General features: G+C 46.8%; 1 protein-coding gene and 1 long non-coding RNA gene across 2 annotated transcripts in view; one reads left to right on the top strand and one right to left on the bottom strand.

The window, feature by feature from the left end:
- MYO1E (myosin IE) overlaps nucleotides 1-12,211 on the bottom strand; it is an 81,571-nt gene extending 69,360 nt beyond the window's left edge. Inside the window, exons 1-3 of the mRNA XM_082198370.1 lie at nucleotides 12,049-12,211; nucleotides 2,953-3,042; nucleotides 1,985-2,079 (exon numbers count right to left, since the gene is read on the bottom strand). Of these exons, the coding sequence (XP_082054496.1) occupies nucleotides 1,985-2,079; nucleotides 2,953-3,042; nucleotides 12,049-12,126 (263 nt within the window). The 5' untranslated portion in view covers nucleotides 12,127-12,211. The remainder of the gene's footprint in view (nucleotides 1-1,984; nucleotides 2,080-2,952; nucleotides 3,043-12,048) is intronic.
- The window catches only part of LOC309518552, a 117,907-nt gene that overhangs the window by 1,306 nt on the left and 92,387 nt on the right, over nucleotides 1-24,214 (top strand). The gene's annotated exons all lie outside the window — the stretch shown is intronic.

The raw sequence follows: 24,214 nt of genomic DNA, 5'->3' as shown, positions 1-24,214 counted from the left end.
TGTCTAACAGGGTTTCAGTGCCACTTGGGTATTAGTTTGAAGCCTGCCTTTCTCATCTTTGCAGAGGTGGACTTTAAATGAGGTTTATTCCACAGACCCATTCTGAACCAATAAATCAGACAACGGGATCTGCTTCCCAAATGGTTCACAGTCCTCCTCCATCTAGGTCCTGAGTGCCCAGTAGCATCTTATAAATAGCTGCAGTTGCCCCCTTCAACCCCTGTGGATGAGCTGCTTGCCTTTTAATTGTTTCAGCCTACCCTGGGATGTTATGATGAAGGGGCTAGTATTATTAATAATAATAAATTTCATCATCAATCTTTATTACGGTTCAGAGATCCAACAAATCATTACAAAGCAATACACAATTCATACAGCCTACCTCCAGGTTAGACAAGAATTTTGTTCATAATATAGGGATTATTTGTTCTTGCAACCACCGATAAAAACTTTGCCACCACTAATGTTCTAGCATTTGTCCGGTCTTCCAATAGGAACCTGACATAGTGAGCCTCTGATTTTCCCAGGAAAGGTACCAACAAGGGTAGTATCAGTTCAGCCCTGGCTTGCTCATATTTTGCACAATGCAACAAACTATGTTTTATGGAATCAATGTCTTGAGCACACGAGCAAAGTCTGTCCTGGTATGGAACTCCTCTCAACCTGCCATCCAACACTGCAGAAGGAAAGACGTTTAGTCTGGCTTTGGTGAAAAGCCTTCAATAGTTTGGTACTGTCAGGTTATGGGACATTATGATGAAGGGGCTAGTATTATTAATAATAATAAATTTAGATATTATCAAATTAATATGCAATGTAATATCATCTGCTGTAGGGACCATGTTTCTAACCACCAATCCAATGGCTCAAGGTAAAATTGTATTTCAAGCACGGTCATTCTGGGACCTAAGTGGTGACTGTCATAAAGCTGATATGGAGGAGAACACTTTGGCCACAGCGCTGCCGCATGTGTGTTGCACAGCATAAAACAAGAAGCTGCATTTCTAACCACGTCACTGTTTCTTTTCTTTACCCCTAGCCGCACTCAAGGAGAATTCCTGTAAGCAGTAAGGAGTACATTTATTTTTAAGCTTCAGATTCCAGAAATAGACTCAAAAAGCCACAATGATGATACGTTGGGAAATAAAAGACGGCTGGTTGCTCCCAAACCAAGGATGTTTGGGGCATAATCGAGCATGGCAGGGAAAAGGACCCTGAAGATGACCGCATTTCATTTATTGCCACAGCAACATATCCACCCGATACAGAGATCAGCACAAAAAGATTTCTGAAATGCAGAGTCGGCCACGAGTGGCTCAAGGGCAGGAAGGTATTTGGGAGTTTATGACATATCAGCCAGTACTTCTTGCATCACATTAGCCTTCCAAAAAACAAATGAAAATGACTTGTTCCCAATAATCCAAAGGGTCTTTGACAGAGATCAGCCAGCTAATAGAAAAGGGGCCCTAACAAAGATTTGTAGATTAGCACTGTCACCCAGAATTGAGGCTGGATGTAAAGGAACTGGGTACGTGGAAAGGTCACATGAGAATGAATGGTGGACACTTGAGCAAGACGTATTTAACAGGATGGACACTACAACCAGGGAGGCTCAAGGGAAGGGAGAGGTGGGCCCTGGACTGTGGAACAGACCTGGAGGCTCGGGACACAAAAAGCCAGATGCTTTCTGGGGGGCAAACTCATGTTCTTTATTCATCAGCCACAGTGCTCACTCACTGTCACACACAAAGCGACTCACACTCGCCCTCTCACACATGACTAAGTTTACTGTGACTGCCTTATATCCATTTAATTCAGTGGGCCTACACTGAGTCAGATACAACACTTTGAAGCAAGTCTGGTCAAGCATGGCATAGACAGTTATTTGCAGTAGAAGCAAGATGGGCTTCTAGACCGTGTCCAGTGCCCCTTATCCAAACCAGGGCATAAATGCAAATCATGAGGTTAAAGAGCAAGTCCTTACCTGATGATGACACATTGGTTCTCTCTGTCAATTATCATGTTTCGGTACATATTGTCCGCTAGAGCATAGATATGTGGTGGATTTTCATACTGAGCCTACGGGGAGGGAAATACATGTGAAGCACCAGGCAATAAATGAAACTGTTACTAAGAAAGGTCATATCAACAACAAAAAGATAACTTCTCAGTCATTTAAACAGTACAGCATTCACCTTCCCCCCCCCAAAGGGCATCCAGAAACTGACAGACAGCTTCCAACTTCTAGAAACAGATAATTTGGTGCAATGAGATACTGAGGTGGGTTGAGCGGACGAGGCCAGTAGTGGGTCCAATGGTCAAGAAGGTGGCTTCTGCACATGCTGTAGAGGGGGGAGTGAGGGGCAGATGGGGCTCGATGGAAGGTAGTCCATCTAAGAGAAGGAAAACTCTGATCCAAAACCTCTGCCACCTTGTGGGATATCTTCAGGAGAAGAAGGGCTAAGAAGTAAACCCTAAGCAAATCCAGAACAGAGCCCTAAGACGGTTGGATGGTGTCTTGTATGCCTCCTTCCGGCAATTCCTGCAGCCAGACATATTGCTCTGCTTTCCTTTGGACTACTTCAATGAGGCCAAGAGGGAGGTCTTGTCATATGGTCCGCCCAGGCTTATGCCCCAGGAGGTCACTTCAGTGCTGCTAGTGCCGCGGTCTGGCTTCACCCCCAGATGTGCACAGAAGCCAATAATAATTTCACATTTGTACCCTGTTCATTTACTCCTTTTTCTTTCTTTCTTTGGGACTTTATCCTCAAAAGCTCCTTTTTTGTATTTATATTATTTTGTTAACATCCATTTTCTTTTCATGTGAATTGTCTGTTTTTGTTGTTTAGAAAAACAAAATTAAAGAGCAAAAAGAGAAGAGACAACTGGCCTCAGCAAACCTTTAAACGCTTTTTGAGAATGAAATAAGCTAAGAGAGAAATCATTACTTACGGCTCCTTGATACATTTCAATTTCTTTCTCTCCAAAATATGGCATCTGCTTGAACGGGTTCACAGAGATCAGCACTGATCCAATATATGTCTGTGTTTGGATCAGTCAAGGTTCACAGTGCTTTTTAAAAAAATCAGTTTATGATGCAAACTCCCTCTTCACCCAATTAGCCCACCCTCTGCTTTTCTATATTGCAGCCCATGTGTGAATGTGCGCACATTTCAGCTTGCAGGCTCAAAACATAGATAGTACAGTAGATGGGTTACCAAGCAAAATAAATCTTAGTTGTTTAATTATACAGGAACATTAGAGAAGTACATGTGGAAGCTGCCCTAAACCAGATCAAACCCTTTATCCATCCAGTCCCCACCACCCTCTGCCCTGACCAGCTGCATCTCTCGCAGGGGAGGGGGGGTCTCAGGGCTGTGGATATTCTCTTCCATCATCTGCTGCTTCCCAACCCTTTCAGTTGGTGATGCTATTTGGGTTTCATCCTGGGGCCTTCTGTGTACAATGCTTCCCCTTCCTCCAGTTCTTTTAGATGAAATTATAGTCCATTAGTGAAATAATAAAATATGCCCGAATTTGCATAGGAGCAGAACAGTTCAGGAACAAAATACACACTTCCTTTGTTTTTAAGATGATGCCCATGTGATATGTCACAACAGCTGCCATTTTGGAAGAGGCATCTCCTCCTGTGCAAGCCAGAAGATGAAGTGTCTCTTTTGGGATGACACTTGCCATCTGCAGTTTCTCCAACTCTCAAAGTCGACTTCCTTAGTTGATCAATACGCTTTTCTAATGACTCGTGTGTCAGGGGATGATTAGCTGCTTGTGCTTAAAATTGTGCCCCTTCAGAGTTTGTGCAGCCCCACAAACCTCTGTGTGTGACAGAGCTCCTCAGACATGTCTGCTCTAGTCACTAGTAGAGTCTGACAGTGGCTGCCTGCGGAAGCGCTTCCAGCAAAGAAGTTCCTTAACGGAAACGCGTCTCCTGGACTCACGACGTGGTAGCTTCCGGCGAAGCATGGGTCTCCCTGCAGTTGCTTCTGACACCTCCCCGCTATTTTCGCTGGATGTGTCTCTCACCCCTTTCTCTCCCCTGCTGTTTCCTGCCTGGGCTGCTGCGTCTCTCTCAGCATTACTGAGATCCTCCTCCAGAGACCCCTCGCTCCCCCTCCTTGTCCCTGCTTTGGCTGCTGACTCTCTCCCAGTCTCTGGGAGCCCTACCAACTCCCTTTCCTCTGATGTCAGTTCCCTGACATCCACCTCCCCTCCAGGGCCCCCTTCTCCCCCGCCCCTACTCTCTCCTCTGGGCGGTGAGGAGCTGAAACCCCGAAAAGAATCCTCTTCATCTTCAGACGTCTCGAACATTTCCCTCCATCGGTCTTCGTTCCGACTCGCTGAATCCTCCTCCACCTCGGAATCAGAGAACCCCTCCAACTCTTCTTCTTCGTCGGTGGTGGCGAAGTATTCCCTCCGGAACCTCGCCACTGGCTGGGGTTTACGAGGGAATCTCTGATGAAAAGTTTCAATCAAAACCTCGTCATCTACATCCTCTGCCCTGACCCAGGTGTTTTCCGACTCCGGCTCCCCTTCCCACATTACCAAATACTCTACTTGCTCTCCCTTCCACCTGGAATTGAGAATCTCCGCTACATGGTAGCTGTGTTCTTTTTCCTCCATAGCTGGTCCCCTATTGACCCTCCCCTCTCTGTCCCCTTTATACGGTGACAGCAACGACCTGTGGAACACTGGGTGCAACTTCATGTGGTTCGGTAACCGGAGTCTGAAAGCCACTGGGTTGACCTGTTGCGTGACTTCAAATGGGCCCAGCCTTTTGGGTCTTAACTTCTTACAACCTCCTTTGAATGGTAACCCTTGGGTGGACAGCCACACCTGGTCCCCCACCCTAATGCTTTCCCCTTCCCTTCTGGTTTTGTCTGCCTGCCTCTTATATTCCTCCTTCGCCCTGTTTAAATTAAGTTGGAGCTGGCGATGGATCGCTTCCATTTCTTCAACGAACTGTTCTGCGGCTGGAACGCTCCAGTTCTCCCCTTCCCCCCCTGGGAAGGCTCGGGGATGACACCCGTGATTAGCCAAAAAGGGGCTCATCCCCGTGGACACGTTCTCTGCATTGTTGTAGGCAAATTCTGCCAACGCCAGCTTCTCCACCCAATCATTCTCTCTGTCATTCACATAACACCTCAAATATTGCTGGAGGACACCATTAGCTCTTTCCGCCTGCCCGTTGGTTTCTGGATGACGGGCAGTTGAGAAATTCACCTCTACATGCAATAAGCTCATGAGCTTCCTCCCGAACCTGGAAGTAAATTGTTTCCCTCGGTCAGAAACCACCCTCAAGGGGGCGCCATGCAGCCTAAACACATTTTCCACAAACAATTTAGCGGTTTCTTCCGCTGTGACCGCATGTGAGCAGGCTATAAAGTGGGCCATCTTGGTTAACAGGTCTACCACAACCATGATGGCTGTTTTCCCTTTGGACCTGGGCAGATCAGTCATGAAATCTATTGCCACTGCCTCCCATGGCCTTTCCGGCGTGGGTAGTGGTTCTAATAAACCTGCCGGTGCCCGCCTCTCCCCCTTGGCTCGTTGGCATTGGTCACACCCCCTCACATACTCCCGCACATCTTCCCTGACCTTGGGCCACCAGAATTCCCTGGTAACCAGCCACATGGTTTTGTGTTGCCCAAAATGCCCTGCTGTGGGGCTATCGTGCAGTTGCTTGAGTACCTTTTCCCTCAATTCCCCTTCAGGTATGTATAACGCTCCCTTGTAGTACAACGCCCCGTTTCTCTCCTCAAAACCCCCGGGTTTGTCTCCCTCCCTCCTGAGACCCCTGAGTTTGTCCTGGGCGTATTCATCCTGCACCGTTCCCTCTACCAGTTCCCTTTGCCCCACCAATGCCGCCCCACACACCCAGCGGTCCTCGGGAATGACATGGGTCTCTTCGGGTGCACCCTCTCCCTCCAAATATTCAGGTTTGCGTGAGAGAGCGTCCGCCCTAACGTTCTCTGGGCCTGGTACGTAACAAATCTCAAAGTTAAATTTGGAGAACTCCTGGGCCCATCTCAACTGCCGTTGGTTGAGCACTCGCGCAGTTCTCAAATACTCTAGATTCTTATGGTCCGTGCACACTTGCACCTTCTGTTGTGCACCAATTAGCAGGTGCCTCCATCTCCGGAAGGCCTCATGAATCGCAAGAAGTTCCCGGTCGTACACCGTGTAGTTCCTCTCAGATTTGTTCAGCTTTCGCGAAAAGAAGGCACACGGTCGCCACTCTGACCCCTCCTTCCCCGGCTGCAGAAGAAGCACCGCCCCTATGGCTCTGTCAGAAGCGTCTGTTTCGACCCTCAGCTTTTTTTGTAAATCCACATGTAGAAGTTGTTCATCAGAGGCGAAGGCCCTTTTCAGTTCCTCAAACGCTCGCTCCGCCTCCCCCGTCCAAACAAACTTCTTTTTACTGCTGAGACAGTCCGTGATGGGCGCCGTCAGGTGGGCGAAATTTCGGATGAACTTACGATAAAAGTTTCCAAACCCTAGGAACCTCTGCACATCCTTCTTGGTCTTGGGTGTTTTCCATTCCAGCACCGCTTGAACCTTGCCGGGGTCCATGGCCAACCCCTTGTCTGACAAGCGGTACCCCAGGAATTCCACCTCCTTGGTATGAAACTGACACTTCTCCAGTTTCACCCACAGCCTGTTGGCTTGCAGCCTGCTCAACACTTCTCTGACGTCTCTCACATGTTGCTCCTCATTCTCCGAATACACCAACACGTCATCTAAGAAGGCCACGCAATTCTTGTAGAGCAAAGGCCCCAGTACGTGGTTCATGAAGGCTTGAAAACACGCGGAGCCTGTTTGTAATCCAAAAGGCATAACGAGGTATTCAAATGCCCCCAAAGGGGTGAACATGGTGGTCTTCCATTCATCCCCTTTCCTTATACGTATCAGGTTGTACGCCCCCCTTAGGTCCAGCTTTGTAAAAATCTTTCCTTTCCGCACCCTGGTCAAAATATCATCAATCCTGGGCATAGGAAAAGCCGCCGGCTCTGTCACTGCATTTAACCGCCTAAAGTCACATACCAGTCTCGGCTTGTCCGTGTTTTTTTTATCCACAAAAAACACTGGGCTACCCCCCGCTGCCTTGGACTCTCTGATGAAGCCTCTCTTCAGGTTCTTGTCAATGAACGCTCGCAACTCCTGCATTTCCCTGTCTGACATGGCATACAACTTGCCTACAGGAAGCTGTGCTCCAGGGAGTAAATTGATCTGGCAATCAAAGGGCCTATGCGGGGGTAGTTGGTCAGCTTCCTTCTCGCTGAACACGTCGCTGAGATCAGCATACTGTGGTGGCACCTTCCCCTTTCCCATTACTTCAGTCCCTGCCAGGGTAGCTTGGGCCCCTGCTGACCCCTTTTCCCCCCTGCAGTGTTCTAAGCAATGTGCTGAACCGAAGGAAACCACTCTTTGATGCCAGCCCACCAGCGGATCATGTAAGGCTAGCCAGCTCATCCCCAAAATAATGGGAGCGCCTCCCAAGGTGGCCACATTAAACGCTATCAGTTCTGTGTGCCTTGCCACCCTCATTATCATTGGGACGGTCTGCAAGCTAACTCCTCCTCCCAACAGTTCCCTGCCATCGATCGTGGTAACCTGCAGGGGGTTGCTTAAAGGGATAGTCTGTATCTGATGTTCAGCAGCAAACTCCTTGCTCATAAAATTGCAGGAGCTGCCTGAGTCCAACAGCGCCTTTATTTTTAGGGGGTGTCCATTTTGCAGCTCTAGCGACACTTCAATCACTAGAGCAGGTCGAGGAGCTTCTGGCACGGGCACTTTCACTGCTCTTTGGCCTGGCTGCAGTGCCCTGACGGTGGCAACCAGGCGTTGGCTTTTACCTGCTCCGTTTCTCCCTGCTCTCCCCCCTCAACTGCTCCCACCATCCCTTGCCATTCCTTCCTCTGGGGGCATACTCTGGCAAAGTGGCCTGGCTGTTGGCAGAGATAGCATTTCCGGGCTCCCTTTCCCTCCTTCTTCGCCCCCTCACTGGGCTTTGAAACTGCGCGCGCGCGGGCTGTTCCGATTTCCATCGGCTCTGCCGGCGGGAAAGCTGGCTCAGGAATGTCTGGAATGCGTAACTCCTTCCAACGTTCCCCTCTCCCTTCCCGCCTCTCCAAGGCTCTTGCCTCCTGGCGCGCTCCAATGGTCAGCGCAGATTTGGTCAGCTGATCCATAGACACCGCCCTGGGGCTCCTGGACAGCTCGTCTTTCACAGCCGAAGAAAGACCTTCTTCAAATAGCATCTGAATGGGTGCTGCCGATAAATCCCACCCCAATCTGTGAATCAGCATGGTAAATTCAGTCCAGTACTCACGGACAGATCTGCTTCCCTGCTTGCAAGCCATTAGCTGTCTGCGCACCACCCCTTCCTCAATATCGCTGGAAAACATGATATCCATTGCACGAAAGAATTTCATAGTGTCCTTTAGGATATCGTTGTGCGTTGCCATCAGGGGTCGAACCCAGTCCCGCGCCCCCTTCTCAAGATGCCCAATTATGAAAGCAACTCGCGATTCCTCATCAGGGAACTCATCAAACTGCACATTCAGGGCATATTGCATCTCGGTCCTAAAGGCATGGTAATCCTTGGGGTCCCCCCCAAACTTCTGCACCAATCCTGGTACCTTTCTGGGGAACTGAGTGGTTCTCCCCTTTTTGTCAGCATCCTGAGCCCTTCTCTCCTCGAGCCTCGCCGTCTGCAGCGCAAGTTGGACCTCCAGAGCTTGATACCTTTCTTCCAAGCTTGGACCAGCTCCAACCCCTGCCTCTCCGGTTCCGGCTGGGTTGCTCATGATGCTTTCTCCTGCACAGGCAGCGTACAAAGACTGTCAGACTGCTGTCAGGGGATGATTAGCTGCTTGTGCTTAAAATTGTGCCCCTTCAGAGTTTGTGCGGCCCCACAAACCTCTGTGTGTGACAGAGCTCCTCAGACATGTCTGCTCTAGTCACTAGTAGAGTCTGACAGTGGCTGCCTGCGGAAGCGCTTCCAGCAAAGAAGTTCCTTAACGGAAACGCGTCTCCTGGACTCACGACGTGGTAGCTTCCGGCGAAGCATGGGTCTCCCTGCAGTTGCTTCTGACACCTCCCCGCTATTTTCGCTGGATGTGTCTCTCACCCCTTTCTCTCCCCTGCTGTTTCCTGCCTGGGCTGCTGCGTCTCTCTCAGCATTACTGAGATCCTCCTCCAGAGACCCCTCGCTCCCCCTCCTTGTCCCTGCTTTGGCTGCTGACTCTCTCCCAGTCTCTGGGAGCCCTACCAACTCCCTTTCCTCTGATGTCAGTTCCCTGACATCGTGTAAGCAATTCAGCATTGCAGCCCTATACATTAGTATCAGGATATGCATATTGTGTTTGGATGACTGGTGCTGCACGAGTGATAGCAACATTTAACGCTTTGCTATTCAACACACAGACACACACCCAACACAGGCACAATCAGCACTCAGTGTGCACACAGCAGCCCATTGTCTTGGGATAATAACTGCAAGATGATGTCATGCTGCAAATAATAAAAAAGCAACTAAGGCAAACAAACATAACTTCCATATTGTGGGAAATTGCTACATTTGGAGGATATCCATGGAACTGTGGCACCACTCAGGACAGCTCTATGGGAAATCCAGAACTGTTTGTGTGAACATAAAATATATTGAAGCAACTTGTTGATTCAGTGTTAATAATTTATGGAATGATTCAATAACCTTCTCCAATATAAGGAACACTGTAAAAAAAAAAATCCTATGATTGATGGTGGTGACAGCTGAGCCATTCAGGAGCCAATGCCCAGATGAAAACTAAAAGGCCTCCCTTTTTGGAATTTGGGAAGTGGAAAAAAGAAAGCAGTGAGTGTTGCTCTTAGCTATCAGGAGAATAGCACCAGATCTTGCAAAGCTTTTTAGGCCTGAGTGAGATTACGGGATGCCAAGCCTTGAGGAGAAGACGCCTGTTACAGACTAGGAGAGCAGCAGAAAAAGGATCATCCCTGTGCAAGTTAGAAGCCCAGTAAGCTTACGAGGGGAGGCCAGACTGGTGCTGGAATTCTGCAACATTCTGCACTGACAGGACAGTCATGGTGGCAGAACCCACTCAGACTAAGAGACTGAAGGATCTCTCCTCAGAACTGAAGCTTGCCACCTGTGAGAAAAGCAGCTTGAGACAACACACAAACTCCAGCCTGGTTGCTCAAGTCTATTTGACTCCAGAACAAGATTACAGTCCTTAAGAACACCTTCTCACAAGGGAGAACTGTAAGTGACACATAGAACTGCGTAACAAAGCACATGTGTTGTATTTTGATATTTATTTGATATTTATTTTGATATCTGAGCTTTACTAGCACAGTCCAGCATGGAAAAGCAACATATGAACTACCGTATTGGCCCGAATATAAGCCACATCTGAATATAAGTCGCACCTTTAAAATTGATTGGGGAGGAAGAAAAAAATGAAAAAAATACCCGCATATAAGCTGCTCCATTCCTCGCTGCTCCTGGCTGTATGGGGGGTGGGGTTGGAGCTTTCCCCTTCCTCGCTCTCTCCCTTCCCAGCCTTAGGGGAGAGGACAGGGGACTATGCACCGGACAGCTGCCAGTTTGCTGCACTCCTGGCTGCATACCGTAAGGTCGCATATATAGGCCGCACTTCAACTTTTCACGGTTGGAATTTGGGTAAAAAGTGAGGCTTATATTCAGGCCAATATGGTAACCCTCTGCAAGGGGCCTAGCAATAGAGAAATAGCATCTTCAAGGGAAGGAGTGCAATGGCTGGGCTGCGGAGAAGAAGTAAGTGGAAAGATGTCAACTCTTTTCCCACCAGCCAATATTCTATGGCAATTGATGCAAGCACGGTGCTTTATCACCTTCAAAGGGAGAAGGGGGGTTTCACACATTTGTGAGGTTCAACACACACCTGAGTGAGGAAAGGGTGGTGAAGGGTTAATCACTTCCCCCTGCTTTCCCACTCCATAGCAGCCCCCTCCCAGCTGCTTTGCTCTAACCCAAATCACATGTGTAACTTATATAGCTCTGCCCTCAAACGCACAAGGGGAATGCAAGGACTCAACTACTGGGGAGTGGGGAGGGAGGGGGAGAGAGAAGGTTAGTCTCTCCTCTTCCGAAACTCTACGTTCTGCTGAGTAGCTCAAAACTGGATTTTATGTCTGCAGAGATTATGCCTGAGAGTGTGAAAGCAGGCAGCAGAATAGCAAGCCATTGTGTCTCACATCAATGGAATCCTTTCATAAGTCCCTGATATTTCAAGCACGAAAGCAGGTTTGGCAGCAGGCATGGGCTGGGGTGGGATGATGCTCTTATGAGCATTCACTTTCTCCTCCACAACATCCCCGCTGCTTCCATCTTCGTTTCAAGGCCCTTCAGACCCGTAATCCTCAAACACACGGCTAACATTTACAAGCCAACGAGGGCTAGCGTGTGCCCCACACCTGGCACAGCAGTAGGCACAGAACTACGTTTTTCTCCCCAACCCCAGCAAGACATGACAGAACAAAATCTAACAGGTGCAGCTTCCCTTGGCAGACTGGCAACGATGGGAGAAAAGACTGGTCCTGGTCATTTGACATCTTTATTCTACTTTACTTGGCATAGGGAAAACTGTTGCTAAAAACAGTCCCTGTCCTGCTGTGTAGGGTCACTACCAATCAGCCCCAGGTGTGCTAGATTTCCATGTGCAGAGAAGAAGAGACAATTCAAGGGGATTGAACCTGGGACCACATACCGCACTGGACATCCTCCCTGATGGCTTTTGTCTGGTTGGAATGTGTCCCTGAACTGTGACAGAGCCTCTTAATTGTCTGGGTGGAGGTAAAGCCCATAGAAACCTAACTTTTGCCTGGCTAGAATACAGCCTCCTGTACACAAAGGGGTAAGAATCACATCCATTGCTCTACTTCCATCTTTGGTCACATCCAAGCATGCACAAATGACCGCAGAATTATGCCTATGACGAAATGCCACCTTCGAGCTGATAAATGTCCCCCAGGCCCTGCTGTAAAGGATACAAATATGTAATCATCCATGTATCTCTTCTTGAGGTTCTCCACAATGGAATCTTCTGAGATCTTGGAGAGAAGGACCATGTCATCCACCCCGCTGTGCTTGACATTGTGGCTCTGCCAGTGATACCGATAATGCCCCTTGCTCCCCTGCAGGAAGAAAATTATTATTTGATTTTATCATTATTTATTAAATTTGTATAAAGCCCTTTCTCTGTGGATCTTAGGGCAGTTTCCAGCATAAAACAGGAGGTGCTGGTTTAGTCAAGAAGAGTTTTGGGAACTTTGTTTTTTACAATCATGCGGTACATAAATTTTATGAAATGAATACTAAAAAAGAGCCTGCTACATGAGACAAATGATACACCTAGCCCAGCGTTCTGCTCCCAGTCAGGAGTGTACATTAGGAAATGTGTACCAAAGGTGTGAGCTCTGCTCCTGACCTGCTTGCCACTATTCAATCACAAGTTGTGGAAATGCAAAGGCGGCTTTTCTACTCAACAATGGTATCACAGGATTTGTCAAACAGCTCTCCCCTTATAAATGCAGCAATGTAGGTTGGCTGGAAGAGATATCTAAAGATTTGTTCTTACATATTCTTGCATGTGTTAACTCATCATGGTGATATTCAAGCTCTGATTCCCAGGGACCTTTTTTTGAGAGCGGGGGGGGGGGGGGGCTTTCCCACTTGCCTTTGATCATTGTACCCAGTCCTGAAAGTCAGGTTTTAATAAATATGGCTCTGAATAATGTGCACAACAGTAAAACGCGCAGACTATATTTTCTGGATTTAATATTTGATTTATTATGTATATGTCTCCCATTAAGGTTTTGCCATAAACACATAAAAAAAGTTGTTCCAACATTTGTGACCAAAAGGTAAGAGGGGAAAAGTTACACATTTAGAGTCTTTGCACTGAGGAAGAGGAGGAGGAGGAGGAGGAAGGCTCATACAAGCCCATCAAACAGTCACTGAAATCCAAATACCACACAAGTCTGAGGAATGAAGGTTACCCAGAAGGGGCTGTGGGAGGAGGGCATGTGAGCTGCATTGTGGCTTCCAGGATTTTCTGGCTGATGTTTATGCTCTCCAAGCCCTGCTCACATATGGGCAGGGCTTGAGGCAGCAGCATTTTGCCACTGGTCCCAAGGTTGTAATAAATCAAGGAATTAAAGCATGCAGTAAAATGATAGGAACCACTAAAAGCATCAGCCAGCAGAAAGGTTTCAACTTGCCTCCTGCATGATAAATGGGCTGCTGTCTTCTTTACATACTAGGGAAGGACATTTCTCAAATGGGACGTGCCCTCCTTCAACTCCCTCTCCCCAGTCACTACTGCCCTAAACCCCCCACCCCAGCCAAGGGCATCTGGTGCAGGTTTGCATGGGAGGTTGTTTAAAGTCCCCAAAAAAGCCTGGACAGGGAGCCTGCAGCCCTCCATATGTTGTCAGCTTCCTCACCTTTGCTTCAGGAGATGTCCCTAGCTGTGGGCATAGCAGCTGTCTTGCATGCAAAAGGCCACAGGTTCAGTCCCCAGCAGAACCTCTAAGTAGGGCTGGGAATGTCCTCCACCTGAACCCTTCAGAGCTGCTGCAAGTCAGCATTGACAGCTCTGAGCTACGTAGACAAATGATCTGTATGGTGTTTAAATGTTAAAACAAGTACAGTGGTACCTCGGGTTACATACGCTTCAGGTTACAGACTCCGCTAACCCAGAAATAGTGCTTCAGGTTAAGAATTTTGCTTCAGGATGAGAACAGAAATCGTGCTCTGGCGGCGTGGCGGCAGCAGCAGCAGGAGGCCCCATTAGCTAAAGTGGTGCTTCAGGTTAAGAACAGTTTCAGGTTAAGAACACACCTCCAGAACGAATTAAGTTCTTAACCTGAGGTACCACTGTACCTTGAATTGAACCCATAAACGCATGAGAAGCCAATGGTGATCTCCTTAGAACAGTGTTATTACCTGTAGAGAAACACAGGCGCAACTGCTGTTTTCAGGAAGCACAAAACTCAGAGCTAGTTTATAAAGCACACCATTGCCAGGCCCTTTGATCCTTAAAGAAAGAACCAACACACTCCCCGCTCCCCACAATACAAACCAGAAACCAAAACACTGCCTGGAATAGAAACAGGAAAGTTATCAGAGTAGGCAAAAGCTGATCAGAACCACCACCACCCCATGATAAAAGGCAATTAACATGAAGAAGAATTAACTCCATGGAAGATTGTTTCCCAATAAACATTGAGAGACAGAAGTCAAATGAGAAGAGATGGCTTGGAAAGGATGTGTCCCAGACTAATTCAAGCCTGGGAAATCTGTCTTTTGCATGGGCAAGACTAAACAAGAGATTATTTTTTTAAAAAAAGAAAACGGGAAACGTTTACAGCCGTAAGTCCCTAAAAAACCTCAAGCCAGCCTTTGTCAACCTGATGCCCTTCAGATGGAGTCCAGAACATCTGGAGGGCACTGGAATATTAAAGGCATCTTCACGCTGTTATTTACTGTACAAACACATAAACAGGATGCCTAGTGTTAGAAATCACTTTTAGGTAGTACAAGAACTTAGCAAAGGAGCTTGCACTATCCTACCAATAATAGTCTTTCCCATGTGTGCATTTGAATTCCAAACTCAACCTGCAGCCTAAGCAGGAGATGGAGAGAGCTAGAAACTTCATGGTCTAAAGGGAGTTTCCTCAGAATAGAGTGGGTGAAAAGGAGGGGTGAAAAACTATGATGGAAAAGGCATGTCTCAATATAGAAACCTAATTCAAGCCAATGGCCCATCTAGTTACAGTGGCCAATCATATGCTGTGGGAAACTGCCAAGGTCAACTGATGGCACCCTCCACCATTGGTGAATATGTCCCATCTGGTACCACAAAGGGACAGACTAATTGGGGCATTTCATCTCCTTCCAACTTCACTATTTCCATTTATTTTTTTACTCTCTGCACCCAACCAAGAATAATCCTTCACACATCTGATAAAGTGGACTCAAGTCCACAAAGGGTAAGTCATTAAGATGCCACAAACTGTTGCAAATTGTTTTACTGAATTTCAAAATATTAACAAATACAAACAGAAAAAATATGTTTCTCAGGCATACAAAAACTAAAATAAATAAAGGTCATTAGGAACTAAGAGCTTATATACAGTGGTGCCTCGCAAGACGAAATTAATCCGTTCCGTGAGTCTCTTCGTCTTGCCGTTTTTTCGTCTTGCGAAGCACGGCGCTTAGCCGCTTAGCGGCTATTAATGGCTTAGCAGCTATTAACGGCTTAGCGGCTTTAAGAAAAAGGAAACAAACTCGCAAGAACTCGCAAGACGTTTTGTCTTGCGAAGCAAGCCCATAGGGAAATTCGTCTTGCGGAACGACTCAAAAAACGGAAAACTCTTTCGTCTTGCGAGGCATTCGTCTTGCGAGGTACAACTGTATAAGGATAACATTCATCTATCACAGTAAACAATGGCTTATCTAGCCTCTGTTTGGTCTTGCACACCCCTTCCCTGTCTGCTTCTGCTTTGGCATATCCAGGTGGAGCTTGGAAACTTTTGCTTCCATTTTTTATTACCCATAGTTTGTTGTGATATTTGAGTCCCAAAAATGGTGGTCTACCCTAACTACATCTTTTTAAAAAGTAACCTTCAAACCACAGCTATGAAGTGACTTGTTCCAAGCAAACCATAGTTAAGACAGACCATAGTTTTGTGTTTGAATTAGTGCTAAACTGTGGCTAATCAAAAACGGACATGAAAGCTTTGAATCGCCTCTTTGTGGCACACATAATGGCAAGACTAGGTATGTTCCCTTCATTATAAAGCATGATTTCTCATGATGTCCAAACTCAGCTAGTATTTCAATAGCTTTTGACTCTTTCAGTGTGAGGGCTCAGTGAAAGCTCAGTGACATAACATGGTGCTAAGAGCAGAATTAAGACATAAGATTAGCACAGGAGTAGCCAATGAGACACTTCCCATCAGCCCCAGCCAACATGGCCAATGATCAAGGATTATGGGAGTTGCAGTCCAGCAATCACTGAAGCGCACCACATTAGCTAACTTGGAGCAGGAGAACTGAAGGGAGAAGTTCAAACCTTAAAAGCTAAACTGGTAACCTTAACAATGTACAGCTTTAACCACTGCTTAAGATGTGGCCATGGACAGAGGGGGCAATACCAAGATAATGGCTTACCAAATGCCTGGAGGGCAGGATCTAAAGCAACAAACTAAAAAGTCAGGCACCACCTGTATGCACTCCTCAAGGATGCAGCAGGATTTCCATCCTTGAAGGACTCCAAGAAACACCTATTAAAAGTGCTAATGTTAGGATGATGTCAACACAGACATTTAGAACTGCCTTCCCCAACCTATTGCCCTCCAGATTTTTTAGGCAACAACTCCCACCACCCCTGACCACATGCTGGCTGGGGCAATGGGAGTTTGAGTCCAGCAACATCTAGAGGTTGCCATGTTGGAGAAGGCTGATATAAAGTATTATGTCCCCACAATACTGTGTATTTGGGAGTGGGAAGGAAAATCAGAAGGGCAGGGAGTTGCTTACAGCTGACAACTGCATTCATAGCTAAGCTGAAATCCAACACGAAATCCAGCCTCTCATCTACAGTTCAGCCTACGTCAGTTTTCACAGTCATGGAGAGCTGGTAGCACAGAGGGCAGCAGGCACCAGCTGTATTTGTACATTTCCCCTGAGTTCTTTTGCTGCTTTACAGTTTAAAAATTTCCCTCTCTCATGCTATGACTCAAAACCAGAAGGATATAATTACTGCCGCAATGAGATACAAACAGTTCAGCTAGGTCTTTGCCTCACAGGAAGCCATCTGTGACCCACAAATATTATTTTGGTCAGAGGGTAAAGTGGGTCAGATCATAAGCCTCCAAGCAACTAGAATGAGAGAGAGAGAGAGAGAGAGAGAGAGAGAGAGAGAGAGACTGAGCTGACAATCGCAGTGCACACCCTTGATTCCTGCTTCCTCCACCCAACCCATTTGACATGCTTCTCTGAACTTTGGCTCCAGAGAATATTTGATCCCCTCTGTTTCTTTTGCAGTATTGTTTCTTCTCTAGCCTATATTTCCATAAATGAAAGCCAATTTGCATCCACCAAAGTTCATTCTGGCTTTCAGTAGCTGGTAGAAACGTATTTAAAACTACAAGATAATGCTGGAATAAAGACACATTCTTCCTGGATCTGCAGCTCTCTGAGGAAAGTACAGCTTAAACTGTGGCAACAGAGCAGAGAGCCCAGAGCAAATTTCAGCAGTGCATAAGACATGCAGAATCAGGCTTCAATTCCTAGTTACAGGACCCAGATATTTTAGCGGCAAATGTTTGCACTGACTACACGTCTTGGTGTTGGCCCCCCTAGTATCTTCCACGTATTTTAGACTTCTCTGTGGTTGTTGTAGTTCAAAACATCTGGAGGGCACCAGAGTGGATGAGGCTGGGCTATGTGATACTGAGTCCAATTTTACACACAATTTTACACATACAAAGCCCTGAACAATTCAACTGGACCCAGTTATTCAAAGACCTTTCCTTGTATTGGACATGATAGAGGTGTATAAAATTGTGCATGGTGCAGGAAAGTGGGTAGAGTAAAAGCTTTGCTCCTCTCACAATATTAGAACTCAGGGGCATTATAAGGCTCAGGCAGAATTATTCACACTATGCTTAGTTAAGCTATGGATGGCTTGAAAAGAGGACTGGATAAATTCATGGAGGATAAGTCTTATCAGTGGCTATGCTCTGCCTCGATGGTCAGAGGCATCTGGTTGGCCACTGCGAGAACAGGATGTTGGACTAGATGTGCCTTTGGTCTGATCCATCAGCCTTTTCTTACGTTCTTATGTGATTCGGGATAGAACCTTCTCAGTGATTGCACACTGCACATAAAATACCATCTCCCCATTCCAAGGAGTGGCTTCTGCTCTGCAAAACTCAAAAGCTTGTTCACGATGGTGACATTTTAGTTGGTTCTAATAAAGGTGTGGTGACACAATGTGGCTTTAGGGGTTTTTTATTATGGGCCAACATGGCTACCTCCATATTTTTTTTTCTATTTGCATGAAGCTTCATTTGAGATAGATAACACTCTGTGAATTGCTGCAGAAGAGGAATATCCAATAAAAATAAGTTGTGTAGATGGAAAGTTGATTGGCAGATGAATAAGAAGAGCCAACATGAAATCTCTTCTACACCAAGAACACCTTTGGTTGTTTGAACAAAATCTTCTCATACTACCACCGAAACCAAACCAAAAGCAGCCATCCTGTACTGCTGTAACCAAACAAACCCCTGTGTTGCAAAGAGAATGTCAGCAATGTCTAGGCAACACAATGGTCACCGGGTTACCTAGACATTGCTGACATCCTGTACTGGTGGCCTCAGATGGCTGGTGCCCATTTTCCTCCCAAATATTTTATGCTACAAAAGGGAGTTTGGATCCTGCTAAGCCAAGCCATAGCAGTCTTTTTAAGTCAGGAAAACAAATATTTTGTCTAAACACAACTTTAGAACAAAAAGAAAGTGATCTGAAGATGTTGTGGTATTCAGTAGTTGATCTTATCCTCTTTGAAGTTGATGGAGTGACTTCCTTTTGTTGGGCAGAAGTTCCATTCAATTCTCCTTGTCTGAGCTGGTCTCCTGAGGACAAAAAGAAGCCCTTCAGGATGAATAGCATCCTCATCAGGCACAAGGAGCTTGCTCACCTTCAAAGAAAATGAAGTCACCGTGTTTCTGGGGCTCATCTCCTCACAGTCACCAGCAGCTCTTTAAACAGAATTTGACATCAGAGAGGGAGGCCTCATCTGCACTATATGTTTAAAGCAGTATCATACCACTTTAAGCAGTCATGGCTTCCCCCAAAGAATCCTGGGCACTGCAGTTTGTTAAAGGTGATCTTTCATGGAACAAAACCATTGAAGAAGAGAATAGTGGTTACCCAGACTTCATTGCTGGTTGTGAGGGGCCTCCATAACAGTTCAAGCTTCAGGGGCCCCCAAATGTAGGTCTACCGCTGGATGGAGGTCAAGTCTCAGAGTGATGTTTGCCTGCAGAAAGCTATAGCCAGGACAGGATGCTGACTAAACCAGAGACATCCATTCGCAGGTCACCATTCTAGACAGGTGAGGTTTTCAAAAGCAATTGCCAAAAGTTGCATTTCCACACTCATTAGGTGCATTAATCATATACGCAGCTGCTAACCAGCCATCCTATTCCGAGGCAAAGAAAAAACCACACATAGGGCTAGAACAAGGATAAACAGCACAGAGTCCCAGAAAAGTCTGCTGGGTGGGATATCAAGCAAATCCCTTGTGAGATTTTGTATTCCAAAGAAATTCCCTAAAGAGGCCAAAATAAACAGACACTCTTCATATTGTGTCAGCTGGAAAAATAATCAGCACTTAACATCACTCTTACAAAAGTGATTCATTGCGGGGAGGGGAGAGTTAATTTGCAGTAGGAAACATTCCATAAATATTTTGCCTATGCTTTGGAATATAGGCAACTGTTTCCCGAAAGCTATTCTCTACCAGATGTGGAGCTATTCTCTACCAGATGTGGAGGGGTGCCCATTGCTGAGTGACTCCTCACAGCAAGAGCCTTTTCAAAATATTTCCTCAAGCAACACATAATTACCTGGGAGCTGTATGTGTTGAGAGGTGGTAGTGGCAGTGATTGCTGGATAGCACTGGGACTTGACCGTCCTACCTTGCAATATAGTTGTGCAAGGAAGAGCATAAGCAGGCTCTCCTAGCCCACCCCTGTCTTTTGGTTACATGAACAGAGCACAAGGCACACTGGGAAGGTCTCCTGCGCAAGCCTCACTGAAATGAACACAAGATCTGCAAGAGCACAGCCATGTTCCAACAGAGTTGCCATAACTTGCCTCCACACAACTATCATGTCAAGTAGGTTGGGATGAAAATGTTTGCTCACAATCACCAGGGATCTCCAGAGAAAGGCAGGGTTTGGACATGGATCCAATGCATTTTAAAATCATATGCACACAGTCCAGGGAATTGGTCCCATGTGGTGGGAGGCAACAACCTGGGATAGCTCAGTTGGGAGAGCAAAAGGCTCTTAATTTCAGGGTCATCGGTTCAAGCCCTGCGTTGGGCAAAAAGATTCCTGAATTGCAGGGAGTTGGACTAGATGACCCTTGTGGTCCCTTCCAATTCTACAGTTTGATGACAAGGCTCTTCCTCCATGGGGAAGGACTGCAGTTCCATAGCAGAACACCTGCTTTGTATGCAGAAGGTTCCAGGTACAGTCTTCAGCATCTCTAGGGAGAGCTGTATGAAAATCTTGCTGTCAGTCAATGGAGACAATACCAAGCTATGGGTTGACTTGTGCCTTTGTTTCTACATCATAAAAGAAACTCCTAAGAATTTCAGCTTTTAGGGAGTATACTCCACTCCACCTGCTCTTCTTGAAAAAAGGAAAAGAAAAAAGGCAGACCCACAAAAGCAGTGCTTAAAAAAACCCCTCTTGTTTTCACTGCTTCTGCCAACTTGAAGACTTTTATTTCTGAACACAAGAGAAGAGAAAGAGTTCAGCACATAAACTGCAAAAACAAACTCGGGCATCTTGTCAGGGCCTCAGACAGGCTCAGCAACACACACACACACACACACAAACACAAACACACACACCCCATGTGCTAGAACCTTAAGTTCCTTCCCTGTCTGAATGACAGCAGCAGCTTTTCCTTTGGGGGTCTTGCCCTTGGCCTGGAGCAAGACCAAGAAGTACTCCGGGTGGGAACTTAGGAAGAAAGGGTGGCAATGTAGTAATTATGGCTCTGCAGCGAGACTCCTTATGAGGTCTTCGCTGCGAGATCACATTCACCCGGTGCTATACCAGCTGCACTGGCTCCCGGTGGAGTACAGGATCAGGTTTAAGGTGCTGGTTTTAACCTTTAAAGCCCTATATGGCCTAGGACCCTCGTACCTACGGGACCGCCTCTCCTGGTATGCCCCACAGAGAAACCTACGGTCTTCAAATAAAAACATCTTGAAGGTCCCAGGCCACAGAGAAGTTAGGCTGGCCTCAACTAGAGCCAGGGCTTTTTCGGCTGTGGCTCCGATCTGGTGGAACACTCTGTCACAAGAGACCAGGGCCCTGCGGGACTTGACATCCTTCCGCAGGGCCTGCAAGACAGAGCTGTTCCACCAGGCCTTTGGCCAGGGCACAGCCTGACTCCCTCCCTCGGCAATCTTCGCGGAGCTCTGGCCCAATGGTTGCCAGTGGCTTGAATTAATTAATTTTTATAATGAATGATTTTAGAATGTTGTTTATGTTGTACTTTGTACTGTTTTATTGTTGTTAGCCGCCCTGAGCCCGGCTTCGGCTGGGGAGGGCGGGATATAAATAAAATTTATTATTATTATTATTATGTCCACTGAGTCACTGCTGAGCCAGTGGCTCGTCTTGAGAGTTCAGGTGGCATTAAGTGCTGGCAGTGTCACTTTTTCAGAGGTGACACAACAGGGAAGAGCCCAGATGTGGTAAAATTCAGAGTTGTGTGCAAAATTCTGCAGGATCCCTTAAACCCATAGTGCTGACTGAAAAACCAGCTATGCAATTATCTTCTTCCAAGCTAACGTGCCCAACCAAACATTGCCTTCTCTCTCTCTCTCTTTTCCCTTTCAGCACCAAACCTGGATTAATTATTTGTTTTTAGAGCATGTGCCTTCATTCAACGCCCTCCTCTATGTCGCATAGCACTACACTGAATGGCAGGAAGGAGCTGCACAAACAAGAAGGCACCATGATAACCCCACCCCCACCCCATGCAGACTTCCATGTTTTGGACTACAATTCCCATCAGCCATAGGCCTCATGGCTGTATGATGGTGAGACTGACGGCAGTTGTAGACCAAAGCATCTGCAGGGCATCATGTCGGTGAAGGCTGCCCTGTGGTGCATGGTCCTACCAATCCATTCCTAGTCTTATCATATAGGAGTCCTCTTCATTTGCTCCCTGGCATTTCCATGGCCTGAAGCAATACTGGGCCAGATGCAAGTAATGGTGTGGCTCTGTCTAAGGCAGTTTCCCATGCTGCCTTCTCCAAAGACTATGAAGACTGCACTGAACTAGTATGGCATATTCACACTGCTCATCAGGCTCCAAAGAATCCAGATCCTGCAACCTGTCCAAATTATGCCTGCTGGGTGGGCCGTGGCCCAGTAAGAACATCCTGAGTATGGAAGTGCTGGACCTCCTGGTTGGCATCTACTCCAAGTGCAGCCATGACTCGCTGCTCCTGAGGGACAGGCTCATCTCTATGCCCATAAAAGTCCAATATCCAAATATAGCAAGAGAGAACTTCCCTTTTCCTCCCAGCACAATGCAACTGACCCATGAGAGTGTGCAAGGAGACCCTTAAAAGGGCATACTTGCTACCACTGGATTTGACCAGAAAGGCATTGTTGTCATGTCCTGTTGCAGTTGCTGCAAGGACTGTACCCCGCAGTGAGTGGTGAGTAGGCAGCCTGCCTGTTGCTCTGGCAAACAGAGAGGCCAGCTTGCCATTTGTTTTCTTCCTTGTTTGCACACCTGCATTTTCACAGCAATAGCAACAAAGCTCTGGGGATACTTTTTCATTCCATGACTTCACCTGCTAGAAGGAAATCCAGCAAACCTGCTTAAAAGGAAGTACGTTTAAAGCATTTGGCAAAGGAGAGCAAAGGGCCACTACAGCTGAATTTATTTTCCCAGCATTCAGCAAATCCACCTGAAAATATACATATAACGCCATCAACATACATGGAACTTTATGCAAAGTTCCATAATCAGACAAGTTGCTCTGCTGCCTGAAAAGGCTTCTGTTCTTTTTGTTTCTTTTTAAGTAACAGGAAAAATATTTATGAGTCTTGTCCGTTTCTTTGAGTATCGGAAGTCAAGCTATTTTTTTAAAAAAAAACAAACACTGGCACAAATGTGAACATAGCACTATCTCACTCTTCTTCACACAGACCCCAACATCAATAGAGAAACATACCACATTAGTCCTTTATCCTCCATCCCTCAGTGCCTCCCTTCAAGTACAATATAGATTTGTACTTGAGGGAAACTACTGTATTTTTCGCTCCATAAGACGCACTTTCCCCCTCTTAAAATCTAAGGGGAAATGTCTGTCCGTCTTATGGAGCGAATGTGTGGTCCCTGGGATTGGGGGGGGGACCCGGGCTTCCCCCGCCAGCCCTGACAAGCTCTGGGAGCAGCAGAAAGGCTGCCCCAGAAGCCAGAACAGCTAGAGAAAGCGCTGCGCAGTGCTCCCTCTAGCTGTTTTAGCTTCTGCAAAGCCTCCGCAGGGCAGTGGGGAGCCTTCATCCCACTGCCCTGGGGAGGCTTCACACGGCTATGCCTGGATTTTGCGGGAGGTGGGGGAAGGGACAGAGTGAGGCTCACTCACTTCCCCCACCTCCCACAAAAGCCCCCAAGAGCTGCATATTTTTCTCTTGAATTCCCTCCCAAAAAAGTAGGTGCGCCCTATGGTCAGGCGCGCCTTATGGAGAGAAAAATACGGTATATTTTTTACACGCTTTCTTTTTTATTTATTGCATTTATAGCCCACTTTTCCACTAAACAGCTCAAGGTGGCACACATCATTCACCCCCTCTTCATTTAATCTCCACATCAACCCTGTGAGGAAGATTGAGGCTGAGAAGCCGTGACTGGCCCAAGGTCACAACCAGCGAGCTGAATGACTGAGTGGGGAGCTGAACCCAGGTCCTAGTCCAACACTCAAACCACTACACACAGCACTGATTTTAAGTTGTTCCAGGGGAAAACTTTATTTACAACATAGCAGTTAAAAATAAACTATGGTTTAGCACGAACAAGCACTAGTGTGCTGACGCCCGCTGCAGTCCCAAACCAGAGGCTGTGCAGAGGCTGTTGCAGGCCCAAACCATTGTGAATGAGCTAGTGCTCAAAGTTTGCTTCTCTCCAAAGTACAAATGGAAGGAAATATTTGTTCTTGGCTTATCCATAGTTTGTTTGCAGGAAACAAACCTCAAGCACTGGTTCAAAGGTAAGAGGAAGCCAGCCTCTGGTTTGTTTCCTCCCTGGGAGAGCAAGAGCAGGTGTAGAGGAGGAGTGAAGCAAGGGCTTTGCTAACAAAGGGCACAAGCACTCTTCTTG

The sequence above is a fragment of the Podarcis vaucheri genome (genome assembly GCF_965113315.1).
Source record: "Podarcis vaucheri genome assembly, chromosome: 14".
NCBI classification, from domain to species: domain Eukaryota; kingdom Metazoa; phylum Chordata; class Lepidosauria; order Squamata; family Lacertidae; genus Podarcis; species Podarcis vaucheri.
Note: the sequence above shows the minus strand (reverse complement) of the source record. Positions and strands in the feature narration are given on the sequence as shown.